General features: G+C 46.9%; 1 protein-coding gene across 1 annotated transcript in view; it reads left to right on the top strand.

The window, feature by feature from the left end:
- Positions 1-14,925, top strand: part of NFS1 (NFS1 cysteine desulfurase) — an 87,322-nt gene that overhangs the window by 68,799 nt on the left and 3,598 nt on the right. Inside the window, exons 10-12 of the mRNA XM_073559392.1 lie at positions 10,379-10,460; positions 13,172-13,255; positions 13,500-13,589. Coding sequence (XP_073415493.1) covers positions 10,379-10,460; positions 13,172-13,255; positions 13,500-13,589 — 256 coding nt within the window. The remainder of the gene's footprint in view (positions 1-10,378; positions 10,461-13,171; positions 13,256-13,499; positions 13,590-14,925) is intronic.

The raw sequence follows: 14,925 nt of genomic DNA, 5'->3' as shown, positions 1-14,925 counted from the left end.
TCGGATACGTCGGCGGAGTCAGTGAGGTTTGCAGCCAGAAACAGCTCCCTATCTAATGCAGCCCAAAGAGCAGTCTGGCTTAAATCCTGGTCGGGAGATAACATCTCTAAAACAAAGCTATGCGCCATCCCCTTCTCGGGCCTGAGGGTATTTGGTCCAGCCCTAGATAACATTCTAGAGCTAGTGTCCGACAAAAATAAAGGGTTCCCAGAGGAAAAACCCAAGCGGCCCCAGTCCTTTCAGAGCCGGCTCCTTCTCTAGGAGACACTGATTTCAGGGGTCAGGCTAGGTCCAATAGAGGCTCATATATGAGCTCCTACAGCCAAGGTGGGAGGAGCAAGGGTTCCCTGTTCGCGTCCACATCCAGATCTAGGAGGCAATGACGCCATAGGTATTGGGGGGAGACTGCGCCACTTCGCAGCAAACTGGTCCCGGATCACCCAAAATCAATGGGTCCTCAGAACCATCGCTGAGGGCTACAGTATAGTGCTCTACTCTCCTCCCCCCGACAGATATATTGCTCCCACCGTTGTCCAGGCGGACTCCGCAATGTGGACCGATCTTCTGGACATGGTCAACTCAAAAGTGATAGTACCAGTTCCTCTGACGGAAAGAGGAAGAGGACATTACTCTTCCCTGTTCTCTATCGCAAAACCATCCGGCGAGGCCCTCACCATCATAAACCTGAAGCCACTAAATGCCTGGGTCAGGTACAAGAGATTCCGGATGGAATCAATCCGATCCGCAATACTCCTAATAGACAGGGACGCAGTCATGTGCACCCTAGACCTAAAGAAGGCATACTATCAGGACACTATCCATCCCTCATCCCAGAGGCTACTAAGGTTTGCGGTCAGTTTGCCAGCCCGGACCTGCCACTTCCAGTTCCAGTGCCTTCCATTTGGGTTAGCTATAGCTCCCAGAATCTTTACAAAGCTGGTGGTGGAGATGGTGGCCTACCTGAGGGATCAAGGTGTCGTGATCATTCCATATCTAGACGACTTCCTACTGGTGGCAAGATCAGAAGAAGCGCTCATTCGAGACAGAAGCAGAGCAACGACCGTAATGGAGTCCCTCGGCTGGGTGATCAATTGGACGAGACAGGCCAGAGACAAAGAAAGTATTTCTCGGAGTCCTTCTAGACTCGGCCAGCAGAATATCCCGGCTACCCGAGAGGAAGCAGAGATCTATTTAGGCCAGGGTCGGAGACCTGTTGGAGCGGCAGGGATCCATAACAGAGGCAATGGAAGTTTTGGGCCTCATGACGGCCTGCATCCCAGGTGTCCGGTGGGCGCAGTTCCACTCGAGATCATTACAGAGGGAGATCCTCGCAAAGTGGGACAGAAGGCAGACGTCGCTTGACAAACCCCTATGGCTGCCAGAACGGGTGAAGAAGTTCTTACGGTGGTGGACACAGCCCAGAAACCTTAAGGTGGGCGTACTATGGACAACCTCTCCATACGTGGTAGTCACCACAGACACCAGTACGTTGTGATAGGGAGCCCACATAGGAGGGAAGATCTTCCAGGGAAGATGGCCAGTAGACATCAGGACCAGATCCTCCAATTTCAGAGAGCTCTAAGCGGTCTGGGAAGCGCTGCGGCGAAACCAGGCGGTACTAAGGAAACGTCACGTTCGCATATTATCCAACAATTTAACGGCAGTGGCATTCCCGAAGCAGCAAGGAGGGCCCAGACATCAACCACTGCAGGCCCTGGCGGAAAGAATATTCGCTTGGGCAGAACGAACAGTCAGATCAGTGACCGCAGTACACTTAGAAGGTTCCCAGAACGAAGTAGCACATTACTTGAGCAGACAACAGATCCACTCCACGGAGTGGGAACTGAACTGGGAAATCTTCAACCATCTCTGTCAGCGTTGGGGGACCCCAGTATAGATCTATTCGCAGGCACTATAAGCTTGATGTGTTATCTTGTCAACAGACCGCATTTGGGAGAAAAGTTCTCCAGGCGGTAATCCCACCCTGTGGAGGTGCTTTGGTACTCTCCATGGTGCTGTCAGATGGACGTCCTGGAAAATAGGTATTAGACCTACCGGTAATGATGTTTCCAGGAGTCCATCCTGACAGCACGGGTTTTTCCCTCCCTATTTATGTTATCTTACGATTATTTCTTGTCATATGCTGTAATGATTGTTTCATTAAACTGTAACTTGCATTATCCACGTTGTGGTACTTGTTAAATCACTGAGGGAAAGGGGGTGGGACATGACCTTTAAACCTCTCGTGTGCTTTTCCTGTCCCTGTAAGGAGGAGGAGGACGTCCTCCATGGTGCTGTCAGGATGGACTCCTGGAAACATCATTACCGGTAGGTCTAATACCTATTTTACTGTCAATGACAACAGCATTTACAGCGTGCATCTCGGGGAACACACTGTTCTAATCTCCCATCGGCACTCTCCCCTAGGGCTTACAATCTAAATTTCCTATCAGAAAGAAAGGAAAAAATAATGGAAAAAGCCTCACCGTGTAATGTATAATTGTTTGCTTCAATATGGCACAGCAGGGATCCAAGTCCGTTGACCATCGGATGAGCAGAAACGAAAAAAGGATCCAAGAGCTGGATATAAACAAAAATAAAAATAACTGTTATTTCATTCCATTAAAAGATTTTTTGGTTGTCCAGACAGGTTAAAAAATGTCCCACATTCTGACGCGTTTCTGGCCGTAGCCCTTAATCATAGACTAAGTAAATTTCCCATCAGTATACAGTGAGTATGGAAAGTATTCAGACGCCTTTAAATTTTTCACTATTTGTTTCATTGCAGCCATTTGGTAAATTCAAAAAAAGTTCATTTTTTTTCTCATTAATGTACACTCTGCACCCCATCTTGACTGAAAAAAACAGAAATGTAGAAATTTTTGCAAATTTATTTAAAAGGAAAAACTGAAATATCACATGGTCATAAGTATTCAGACACTTTGCGCAGACATTCATATTTAAGACACATCCTGTCCATTTCCTTGTGATCCTCCTTGAGATGGTTCTACTCCTTCATTGGAGTCCAGCTGTGTTTAATTAAACTGATAGGACTTGATTTGTAAAGGCACACACCTGTCTGTAATACCTCACAGCTCATAGTGCTTGTCAGACCAAATGAGAATCATGAGGTCAAAGGAACTGGCCAAGGAGCTCAGAGACAGAATTGTGCACTTTTTTTTTTTTTTTTTACCACTGAATGGGTGCTTCTATAATCTAAGGTCCCTGCCCCTAGCATTACACTTATCCACCACAGACTTCATCTTTTATTGCCCCCTGCTCTTGTAAGTCTCCAGCAGTGTATGTCCTGCCAGATTGCTCCAGTGTTCTCTGGAGCAAACCGGAGGTCACGTTTCAGTGCAAGTCTATACGAGAGCCTCATTCTGGCTCTCAGAGACTTGCATTAAGAGCCTGTGACCGTTACTTCTGACTTCCGGCCAGTCAGAAGCTGTGGTCACAAGATCGCACTGCAGGACCAGAGTGACACCGATAAACGGTAAAGACGGAAATAAGTAAGTATAAGACTATGGTCAGGGAACTTAGATTAAAACCACTCTAGCGCTGAACACCCCCATTTCATTGTAGTGATTCTTTATTGGAAACCATGAATTAAATAATTGTTGAATGTGGGTACTGGGTGTGTCAAAGGTTGTCATAAGTGTGTATTCCCAAATTTTTCTGTCTCTCTGAGATCTGAAGTTACCTTTTTAATACCAGTAATTTCATGTCCATGATCCTCTATCAATTTACGGGTAAAATTTGTCTTCAATGAACACAGACTTCCCCGTTACTAGGATAAGAGATGACAGTTGGTGCTTACAAAGTTCTATGGAGAACTCGATCTGTTATTTCAGGAGAATTTGCAGGAAAGTTTGTCTCTCTAGCGTCTCCCTCCATAGAATGCTAAAAGCACCAATTGTCACCACTCACCACCTCTCTGAGTAATGTGAAAAACTGTCTTCACTTAATACAGATTTTACTCATACATTTTAGAGTGAAAAATGAATCCAGGAAGAGAAAGAAGCAGATTTCTCTAAGATATATTACAAAGTTGCTTATTACTCTATCGCCTAATTGGGGGGGACAGAACCGTGGGTGTTATGCTGCTGTCCACTAGGAGGCGACACTATGCATAATCTGAAAAAGATTAACTTTGGCTCCTCATCTGCAGTATACACCTCTGGACGGCGTCAGCCTTCTCCAGTTTTTGCTTAGTGTTGCAAGGAGGCACACCTAAGACTTTTTTTTAATCCGTTTTTTTTTTCTTCCTTGATTTTTTTTCAACGGATTACAGATGAAGAAAAGTGGGTCTCCAGCGAGACTCCCGGCATGGCTCCCTCCTCGGTCCCCTATTAAGGGGTACCCGGTTGAGTTCGAGATGGCTCTTCCCCATGTCGCTCCTTCCCCAGTCCTTCGGGTACTGGTGCGAAGTCAAAGTGGGCTCTGGGTTGAGGTCAAGGATAGGATGAAGCCCCCTGACGGTGACAGCAGCACCCTCCCTAATCCCCCTATGGGGGCATTAGGTTGAGACACCGCAGGTAGGGCCTGTATCAGGCACCATTCGGCCACTTACAATTCCAGGGACCTCAGCCCAGCTGCGGGCTCCTGTTGGGACCGGGGGAGGTGCAGGCAGGCATGGCACTTGTCAGAAACAGGGCTCCCTGCGCCCCTGTCTCTCCGGCAGCACCAGCTGCATAGCACCTCAAAGGGACCCCCCACAGGGCCCAGGTTGCACTCATGACCCCACCGCTAGCCTACCATTCAATCCGGGGGGGTCTGGTTTGAATCCGCCCCCCCCCGGTCAACCGCGCCGTCCTGGAGCCATTCTGGGCATGAGGTCTCAAATTTAGGCCGCGGCTTCGGCCTAGCCGAAGTCGCCGCCTTATTCCCGGCCCACCCCCCGGATGACACTCCGCAGTGTCATAGAAGGGGCGGATCAAGTCAGGAAGGGAGCGCTTTTACATAGCTCAGCGCTCCCTTTTCAGCATCTCCGACCCCTTCCTCCTCCACCTCAGAACCCGGTGGCCATCTTGCTGCACCTGAAGCTGAAGGCAGCACAGCGGTCTCTGGGGGGCACAGGAGTGGGATTTATCGGCGCTGGACCTAGGGGGCGCATCGGTGGGGTAAGATCACAGCTGGGTTCTCTGTACTCAGCTGTGAGTTCATATAACCTATAACGCTCCCCTATTCCTTTTCCTCTGCGTAGATACCCCTGTAGGGCCTCTGCTAATTAGCCTCTAGACACTATGTCGGGCTCAAGGAAAAGGACCAGACAAGACTGCTTTTATGCAGTCTGTACAGTCTGCAAAGCCACTCTCCCCAGCGGCAGCACGTACCCGCACTGCCAGGACTGTACCCAAAACACTGGGTCAGAACCCCAAGAAGTCCCTACCAACGCTTCTGCGACCGCTACTGCGCCGGAATGGGTGACTCGGATGTCGCAGTCTATGACAGTCTATTGATAACCTGACCTTCACACTACTGCAGGGTCATGTCTCGGCTATGAACGTTACCCAGCAAAGATCTCGGGGACAGACAGCTTCCGACAGTTTGAGTCGTAAGCGGACCCACAGGTCGCGATCATCTACGTCCTCACATCGCACTAGGTCGCCCCCCTCCAGGGAGAGACACAGTGGCTCCAGGTCACCGAGACCGTCCCCTGATAGAGAAACACAATGCGGATCTTCACAACGATCCCAGACCACAGAACACCTCCGCCTTAGTTCGCCCGCTAGGGAGCTCCTTAGCGATGCGCAAGACTCAGAGGGCATATGTGACTCTAACTCAGATAATGAAACGGAGAACACTCTGGTTCCTTGTCCCCCTAGCAATACGGCGCTAGTTGAGGATTTAATCTCTTCCATCCTTCGGGTACTGGACATTTCTGATCCAACCCCGGAAGCACCAGAACACAAGATTTCCTTCGAGAGTGTTCAGAAACCATCTAAGGTCTTCCCTAATCACCCGGAATTTCAAAAAATACTTTCTAAGCATTTTTCGCAGCCTGAGAAAAAATTTGCCAATCGCAAATACTTGGAAGCAAACTACCCCTTCCCACAGAAGGACACTGAGGATTGGACAGATCCGCCTGAAGTGGACCACCCAGTCTCTAGGCTGGCAGCACAAACACTTCTCTCACTGCCGGACAGCTCAACCCTCAAAGACGCAGCATACAGACAGGTAGAACGCATGGCGCGTTCAATCTTCGAAGTGGCAGGTGCCTTTCTGGTCCCGCATTTGCTTCAGTTTGGGCAGCCAAGGCCATTATGGCCTGGGCTAATCGATTGCAACAGGGCCTCCAAGCTTCAAATCCTCAGCTGGCGGAGCAGGCGGTGCAAATTGCAGTAGTGGCAGATTACATGGTCCATGCAGCGTTGGATCCTGCAAGAGGGGTAGCTGGAATAGCATCAAACGCCATCACAATCCGGTGTATTCTCTGGCTGAGAGAATGGAAGGCGGATGCGGCCTCAAAAAAGTCCCTGACAAATCTCCCGTACTTCAGTGGACGTCTTTTCGGTGAAAAGCTGGATACAATGATATCCAATGCTACTGGGGGTAAAAGTACTTCTCTCCCTCAACTAAAACCAAAACGCACGTTTAAAAGACTTAATCAATCTCGTTTCCGATCCTTTCGGAATTCTTCAGGCTGGTCCGTCTCGCTCCCAGCACAAAATCGTAACCGCTCCCCCCGCAGAGACGACACACGGGCGGCACAGAGGCTGGACAGGAACTGGCAGTCAAAAGCAAGCCAGGCAAAATCCAAAGGAGGAAAAGCTCAGACTTTCCCCTCATCATGACTCATGCCCTTCGGAAGACACCCCACTTGTGGGCGCACGACTGCTACTCTTTCAGCAGGTCTGGCTTCCTATTACAGAAGACAAGTGGGTCAAGGAAATAGTGTCTTCAGGATACAAGATCGAGTTTACTACCAGCCCACCGCACAGGTTCTTTCTCTCCGTTCCTCCAAAGCCTCCACTCAAAGCTCGAGCCTTCCATCAAGCGGTTTCTTCCCTCCTGCAAGCAGGAGTCATAGTACCGGTTCCAGCAGACGAGTGCTTCCGAGGGTTCTACTCCAATCTGCTCGTGGTGCCCAAGAAGGGAGGCAGCGTCCGACCCATACTAGACCTCAAGCAACTCAACAAGTATGTTCGAGTTCGTCACTTTCGCATGGAATCCCTCCGGTCAATCGTTGCATCCATGGAAAAAGGAGAATTTCTCGCCTCCATAGACATACAGGACGCATACCTGCATATACCGATTGCTCCCGCCCATCAGAAATTTCTCAGATTCGCAATCAACCAAGACCATTACCAGTTTGTGGCCCTCCCGTTCGGTCTCGCCACGGCTCCCAGAACATTTACAAAGGCCATGGCAGCCACCATGGACGTTCTACACTCCAGAGGCATAGTAGTCGTTCCATATCTGGACAACCTTCTCGTCAAGGCCCCCCACCTTCAAGGACTGCGAGGTCAATGTCTCAATCATCGACACTCTGAGTCGCCTGGGATGGTTAGTCAATTTACAGAAGTCCTCGACTACCCCGAGTCAGTCTCTGGCCTTCCTGGGGATGCTATTCGACACCTCCAGGGGTCTGGTGATCCTCCCCAGGGACAAGGCACTGGCCCTCCGTTTGGGAGTTCGCACTCTCCTCCGCAAGTCCCCCTGATCTCTCCGGTATGCCATGAGTACTTGGCAGGATGGCAGCGGCAATTGAGGCGGTACCATTTGCCCAGTTTCACCTCAGACCCCTTCAACTGGCCATCCTCAAGTCCTGGGACAGGAATCCGTTCTCCCTCGACAGGGAGTTCCGGTTAGTATCGAAAACCAGGAGGTCCCTGCACTGGTGGCTCAAGCCAACCTCGCTTGCACAGGGAAAATCCTTTCTCTCCGGTCAATGGAAGGTTTTGACCACCGACGCAAGCCTTACGGGTTGGGGCGTGGTGCATCTACATCACACAGCGCAAGGCAAGTGGTCACCAATGGAAGCGACCATGCCCATCAACATCCTGGAAATTCGGGCCATCTTCCTGGCATTGAAAGCCTTTCATCACTTGCTAGCAGACTCTCATTTCAGAGTACAGTCGGACAATGCCACGGCGGTGGCATACGTGAACCATCAAGGCGGGACCCGCAGCATCCAGGCGATGAACGAAGTAACACGTATCCTACACTGGGCGGAGGATGCGAGGTCGGTACTCTCTGCGGTCCACATTCCGGGTATGGACAACTGGGAAGCCGACTATCTCGGCAGACAACGAATGGACTCGGGGGAGTGGTCTCTCCATCCCGAAGTTTTTCGTCAGATCTGCCATCGCTGGAGGACCCCGGACATGGATCTGATGGCATCCCATCTCAATGCCAAGGTTCCCAATTTCATGGCCAGGATGCGCAACCCGCGGTCACTAGGAGCAGATGCCCTGGTTCAGGACTGGACCCAATTCCAGCTTCTGTACATTTTTCCACCCCTCCCCCTGATCTCCAGAGTCCTGAGGAAGATCAAGCAAGAGGGAGTTCCCACCATCCTGATCGCTCCAGACTGGCCCAGGCGTACATGGTACGCCGACATCGTGCAACTCACAGCAGACGCTCCCTGGCGTCTCCCCACACGTCCCGACCTTCTGTCACAAGGCCCGTTCTTCCACCAGAACTCAGGGGCTCTCAATTTGACGGCGTGGCCATTGAGACCTAGGTTTTGAGCCAAGCAGGTTTTTCGACGGACGTCGTTAAAACCATGATCAGGGCTCGAAAGCCAGCTTCAGCCAGGATCTACCATCGTACCTGGAAGGCTTTCTTCACATGGTGCGAATCTCGAGGACAGGTCCCACTTCCCTACTCTCTTCCAAAGATCCTCGGTTTCCTTCAGTTGGGCCTGGACGCCAGGCTATCTCTGGGCTCGCTTAAGAGCCAAGTGTCAGCGCTTTCAGTGCTCTTTCAGAGTCTTATTGCTAATAAGCCGCAAGTGAGGACTTTTCTCCAAGGGGTTTCCCATTTGGTTCCCCCCTACAAACATCCATTGGAGACGTGGGACCTCAACCTGGTCTTGACAGCATTGCAGACACCTCCTTTCGAACCCCTTGAGGAGGTCTCACTCCGCCTTCTGTCACAGAAGGTGGTCTTTCTGGTGGCAATCACCTCGCTACGCAGGGTGTCCGAACTTTCAGCACTTTCCTGCAGACAACCCTTTCTGGTTTTCCATCAGGACAAGGTGGTTCTCCGTACAGTCCCATCCTTCCTTCCGAAGGTTGTATCCAGCTTCCACCTCAATGAGGAAATCTCACTACCATCTCTTTGCCCGATTCATGTTCATAGAGTGGAGAAGGCTCTGCATACGCTTGACCTGGTCAGAGCATGGCGTATTTACGTGTCTAGGACTGCTCCCTTCCGGAAGTCTGATTCACTTTTCCTTCTTCCAGAAGGCGTTCGCAAGGGTCTACCGGCTTCCAAAGCCACCCTTGCTAGGTGGATCAAGTCCACCATACAAGAGGCTTACCGACTTGTCAATTCTCCTCTTCCGGCCGGTATCACGGCACACTCTCTACGTGGGCGGTAGGAGCCTCTTGGGCCATTCGGCATCAAGCCTCGGCACATCAAGTGTGTAAGGCAGCCACTTGGACTAGCCTGCACACATTTACAAAACACTACAGAGTGCATACTCAGTCCTCAGCGGATGCGAGCCTGGGTAGACGGGTCCTGCAGGCAGCAGTACCCCAAATCTAGGGGACTGTCAGCACAATATTTGTCCACTGCTTCCCACCCAGGGACTGCTTTGGGACGTCCCACGGTTCTGTGTCCCCCAATTAGGCGACAGAGTAAAGGAGATTTTTGTGTACTCACCGTAAAATCTCTTTCTCTTAGCTTTTAATTGGGGGACACAGCTCCCACCCTGTTGCCCTTACGGGTCGTTGTTAGTTGAGTTCTCATATTGTTCTTTGAGCTCGTACATAGTGGCCTTCTTACAGGCATGGTTATGTTATTTGTGTTACGTTCCTCCTAATGCTTTTGCCCAAAACTGGAGAAGGCTGACGCCATCCAGGGGTGTATACTGCAGAGGAGGAGCCAAAGTTAATCTTTTTCAGATTATGCATAGTGTCGCCTCCTAGTGGACAGCAGCATAACACCCACGGTTCTGTGTCCCCCAATTAAAGGCTAAGAGAAAGAGATTTTACGGTGAGTACACAAAAATCTCCTTTCATGTGTACTATTGATATGATATATGAAATAAAGAATGTAATTTAAATTTTTAAGTCCTAAGTCTGTTCACATGCGCACGAAGCCGCCAATAAAATACAGCTTTACAACTTTTTTTTTTTTTTTTTTGCATCTTGTGTTCAGATGCATGATATGTGATACATATATCTAACATACATTTCCTCTTCAGGTTGTGTAAACCTTTCTTTTGCCTACGTCGAGGGTGAGAGTTTGCTGATGGCTTTAAAAGATGTTGCACTTTCATCTGGAAGGTACGGCAGAACACAGACCACATTCTCCCACCAGGACAAATGGGCCTGGCTGCTCAAATCCCTGGCAACAGGGGAAAGCTTCAGACATATACATGTTTCCTTGTGATGGCTGTGCAGTGCAATATTACAAAGTGCCTTTTTAAATTGGACAACTGTGTAACCTGTGATTATGCCAAGTGTGCCAATGGCATAGTCACTTGTGTGAACAAGAAAAAGAGACATACTATACACCAGGGATCACAAAAATGTGCAAATAGTATCAAAATATTCTTTATTCAGATTGTCATAGAAAGACCACACACCAACAAATGGTTAAAACCAATTAAAAGCAGGACAAAAAGCCCCCATAAGATGTTATAGTCCCCCCTGAACCCAAACCGGTCAATCACATGTAGATCCTGTACAGAGTAAATGGAAACCCCACATGTACTGGCATGGTAAAGGAACACAATGGAGAGAGCACTTATGAATAAACAGATAAATACTGAATAGTCACTTTTTGCAGCGGTCTTCACTGTCATTAACAGAGGAGAATCCTGAGTACCGGGGTAAATGTATAATCTATCTGCCCACTTTAGTGTTTCTTTTATAATGTTTGTTTATAGAATTTTCTAATATTCTTTATGGAGAAGTCTTAATGGATTTTAAGATTTATTCTTGTGGTTATTGAATTGCAAGTTTAGTTGTTTATTTTCAGAGGATGAGAAATCACTGTGGTTCTGTGATGCTCACCTATGCATGGCTTGCATGAAGGCTGGCAAAGCACTTTGTCAAATGTTTAGCTCCTGTGTGGTCAAAGTGGGCTCCTGTGTATTTTACAGGTTTTCTATTGCACTCGTGGTGATGACTTATCCTTAGTCATCAATTTCAGATCAGATCAGGTTATCAATATACGATTGGTTGGTGTCTGGCAGTGTCTGCGTGTAAATGGTGTACGGAACTGAACACCACAACACACCACTCTTGTGTACTGCAGATCGGCTTCTTTTATTTGTGTAGGATAAGTATAAGTATAGGTCATCAGTTTCTGTGGAAAACCCCTTTAACTACAGTCACTGGGGGACATTTGTACACACATTGTATATCAGCATACTTCGGTTAATGAATACGTGAATTCCACTATCGCTACGAGTTACGAGATTAAATTTTTTTAATCAAAGGTGTCAAATCCATCCAAGTATGACAAGGTGACATCAATTTGGATGGGCCGTAACTCTAGTGACTCCCCTCTCCATGTGTCAGACGGGCCTCAAATAAAACCGAGGAGACATGGAAACCAAACTTTGCTGCTAATGGAACTTTTGATGGAAATCTGATTGGATAAGGGTGCACATCCCTGGAGGGAGCCCCATGTATACTACAAAAAAAAATCTACAATAAGTCAATCTTTATTTGCTGGAAATGGAATTACTCAATTACTAAATGAGCTCTAAATTATAGTACACATGGGACTTTTACCTACTGATTTTACTGCAAATTACAATTGACGCACGCCCTTTAACAAATTTGGCACATTTAAGACATCGAAAAAGAAATCCTGACCAGCTAGGAACTGATGTAGATTTTGTACAAAGATTTGCACCATTTTTATCTTTTTAAAACATACCACTCTATTTCAACCATTTTTCAACTTCTCTCAAACATAACATAAAAAGCTGCATTTTTGGGCAATGGGTATTTTTTTTGACCAAATTGTAACTTTTTTTACACCAAAAACTGGGGTAAAATTGTTCAAAATTTGGGGTTCATAGTGTTAGTACACTGATGCTTAAACACTTGCTGTATAACGTGTCAGTCACATTTTGGAATATATATATATATTGTAGTGCACTATTCAGTGATTAAGCAGTGACCAAGCAAAGTTTCAAACAGTCTCTTTAATGCTTACTCACACAACACAGCACTACCTCCAGTTCACAGCTGGGCATATATCCTCTGGATTACAGTCAGGAACCATATCCTCCAGTTTAGTCACTAAACACTCTAGTCTACATCCTGGGACCTGTTGCCGTGGGCGACTGTACCACCGTGTTAATTCTCTACTCATAGCATTACACAGTACACAATATCCTCCGGATTATATCCGGGAACCATGTCCTCCAGTTTACAGTCACTTAACACACCAGTCCACCTTCGGGCACAGGACAGTCTACCACCGTTTCACCTTCGTGGGTTACTGCACCTCTGTGTACTCTGTGGGTGCCAGGCTTTCAGCTGCCTTGGCTGTTTGGCTCCACTGGCCTATGTTCCCTCACACAGGTGGAGCTCTACAGAGCCTCCTGCCAACACTAGACTGACACTGACTCAGAACCGGACACACCCCGACCCTTTACTGCAGGCTTTTAACTAGCAATGTGTGGAAAACCTTGCCCCGAGTGAAACAGATTGCACCACTACCATATGTAGTCTGTTTCCAAACCAAAAAGCCAAGGGCAGGTTTTCCCTAAATCTGCCTTGGACAACCAGCATGTCCAAGACCTATACTCACTTTAGTATTCTGCATTGCAATCACAGCTATGTCTGTGACTGCATCGCATTCTCATGGCCTCAATACGCCTCCGTGCACCTCCAGAGGGGAACATACAGTGACCCTCACATGTAACAACAGTCACTGCCTCACAATATATGTGTGTGTATATATGAATAATCTTTTATGGGCTGGTATACAAACATATGTACTTTACCTGTACCTTTGTGTGATTGATTTGCAGTGCTTGCACATCTGCATCGCTGGAACCCTCGTATGTACTGAGAGCCATTGGAGCAGATGAAGATTTGGCTCACTCGTCCATCAGGTTGTTCTTTTTATGTTTCTGTATTTTTGTAGGTCATGTAGTTTGCCCTCCTCTCTTATATTTCATTACTGTGCATGTTACAATCAAAAGACAATGCATTTTAATTTCACTATTGTTTGTCATCCCAGATATCGATGTATTTTAGCATTGAGCAGTGCAGAGTCACATTCTCTTCTGGGTCTCGGAAATGCTTATTAACTTATCTGGTTTGTTACACATTTTAATTTTGTCTTTTCTTTTAAAGATTTGGCATTGGTCGTTTTACAACGGAAGAAGAGGTTGATTTTACTGTTAAAAAATGCATTCAAGAGGTGAAAAGGCTCAGAGAAATGAGGTACAAGCACAGTGATCAGTTTGTGTTTTATTTAATGATGTCCCTATCTATCTCCTGTTCTGCCAGTTAGTGATGACAACTTGAGGTGCCATCTATTGAAAACATATAGTAGGATATTTTTTTTTAAAAAAAATATTTTCCTCCCGGTGGTCGGCGCTCATAGCAAGTCAGCAATTCTCCTACATACAGGTAATCTGATCATTGCCTGTATGTAGCAGAGCCGATGGGTTATGGCAGCTTCTAGTTTCCCATGGAGATTATTGAAGCATGCAAAAAGTAAAAAAAAAAAAAAAAAAAATGTTTTAAAAAATATATAATGGTTCAAATCACCCCCCTTTCGCCCCATTCAAAATAAAACACTAAAAATAAAATCGAACCTACACATATTAGGTATCGCTGTATTCAAAATCGCCCGATCTATCAATATAAAAAAGAACCCGATCACTAAACGGCGTAACAAGAAAAAAATTCAACACGCCAGAATTAGGTTTTTTTGATCGCTTGAAACATTGCGTTAAAATGCAATAATGGGCGATCAAAAGATCATATCTGCACCAAAATGGTATCATCAAAAACGTCACCTTGGCATGCAAAAAATAAGCCCTCACCCAACCGGAGATCACAAAAAACTGAGACACTACGGATATCGGAAAATGGTGCAATTTTTTTTAAACAAATTTTGGAAATTTTCTTCACCACTTAAATAAAAAAGAACCTTGACCTCTTTGGTGTTTGTGAACTCTTAATGACCTGGAGAATCATAATGGCAGGTCAGTTTAGCATTTAGTAAACATGGTGAAAAAAAAACAACTATGGGATTGCACTTTTTTTTGCAATTTCACCGCACTTGCAAGTTATTTTCCCGAGTACAAGACATGCTAAAAACAAATGGTGTCGTTCAAAAGTAGATATCGTCATGCAAAAAAACAAGCCCTCACATGGCCATTTTGACCAAAAAATAAATAAGTTATGGTTCTGGGAAGAAGGGGAGCAAAAAATAAAAATGCAAAACCAAAAATACCTCTGGTCGTTAAGGGGTTAAGCAATGTAGGCAACCATTACAGTTCGGTATCGTTAGAGGAAGAGCCAAAAGTCACCTGATTGAGCCCATAATTAGGACTCCATGACTAGGCCCTCATTCAGGATGAGATGGGAAGGGTCACCTTTGAACATCTTCCAACATACGCATTATTGTCCCATTGTAGTGAATAAACAATTCAGACTACAGACTCGGAGCTGCTCGATATGGCCGGGGTCATACGAGCGCAGATTTTCTCATTTGAGAGAATTGGCTCGATTTATGCTAATAACACTCTGTCAAGAGTGTGAGCCGAGT

The sequence above is a fragment of the Dendrobates tinctorius genome, unplaced genomic scaffold (genome assembly GCF_039654945.1).
Source record: "Dendrobates tinctorius isolate UK_male_01 unplaced genomic scaffold, ASM3965494v1 ptg000270l, whole genome shotgun sequence".
Taxonomy (NCBI): Eukaryota; Metazoa; Chordata; class Amphibia; order Anura; family Dendrobatidae; genus Dendrobates; species Dendrobates tinctorius.
This window is presented reverse-complemented; position numbering and strand designations above follow the sequence as displayed.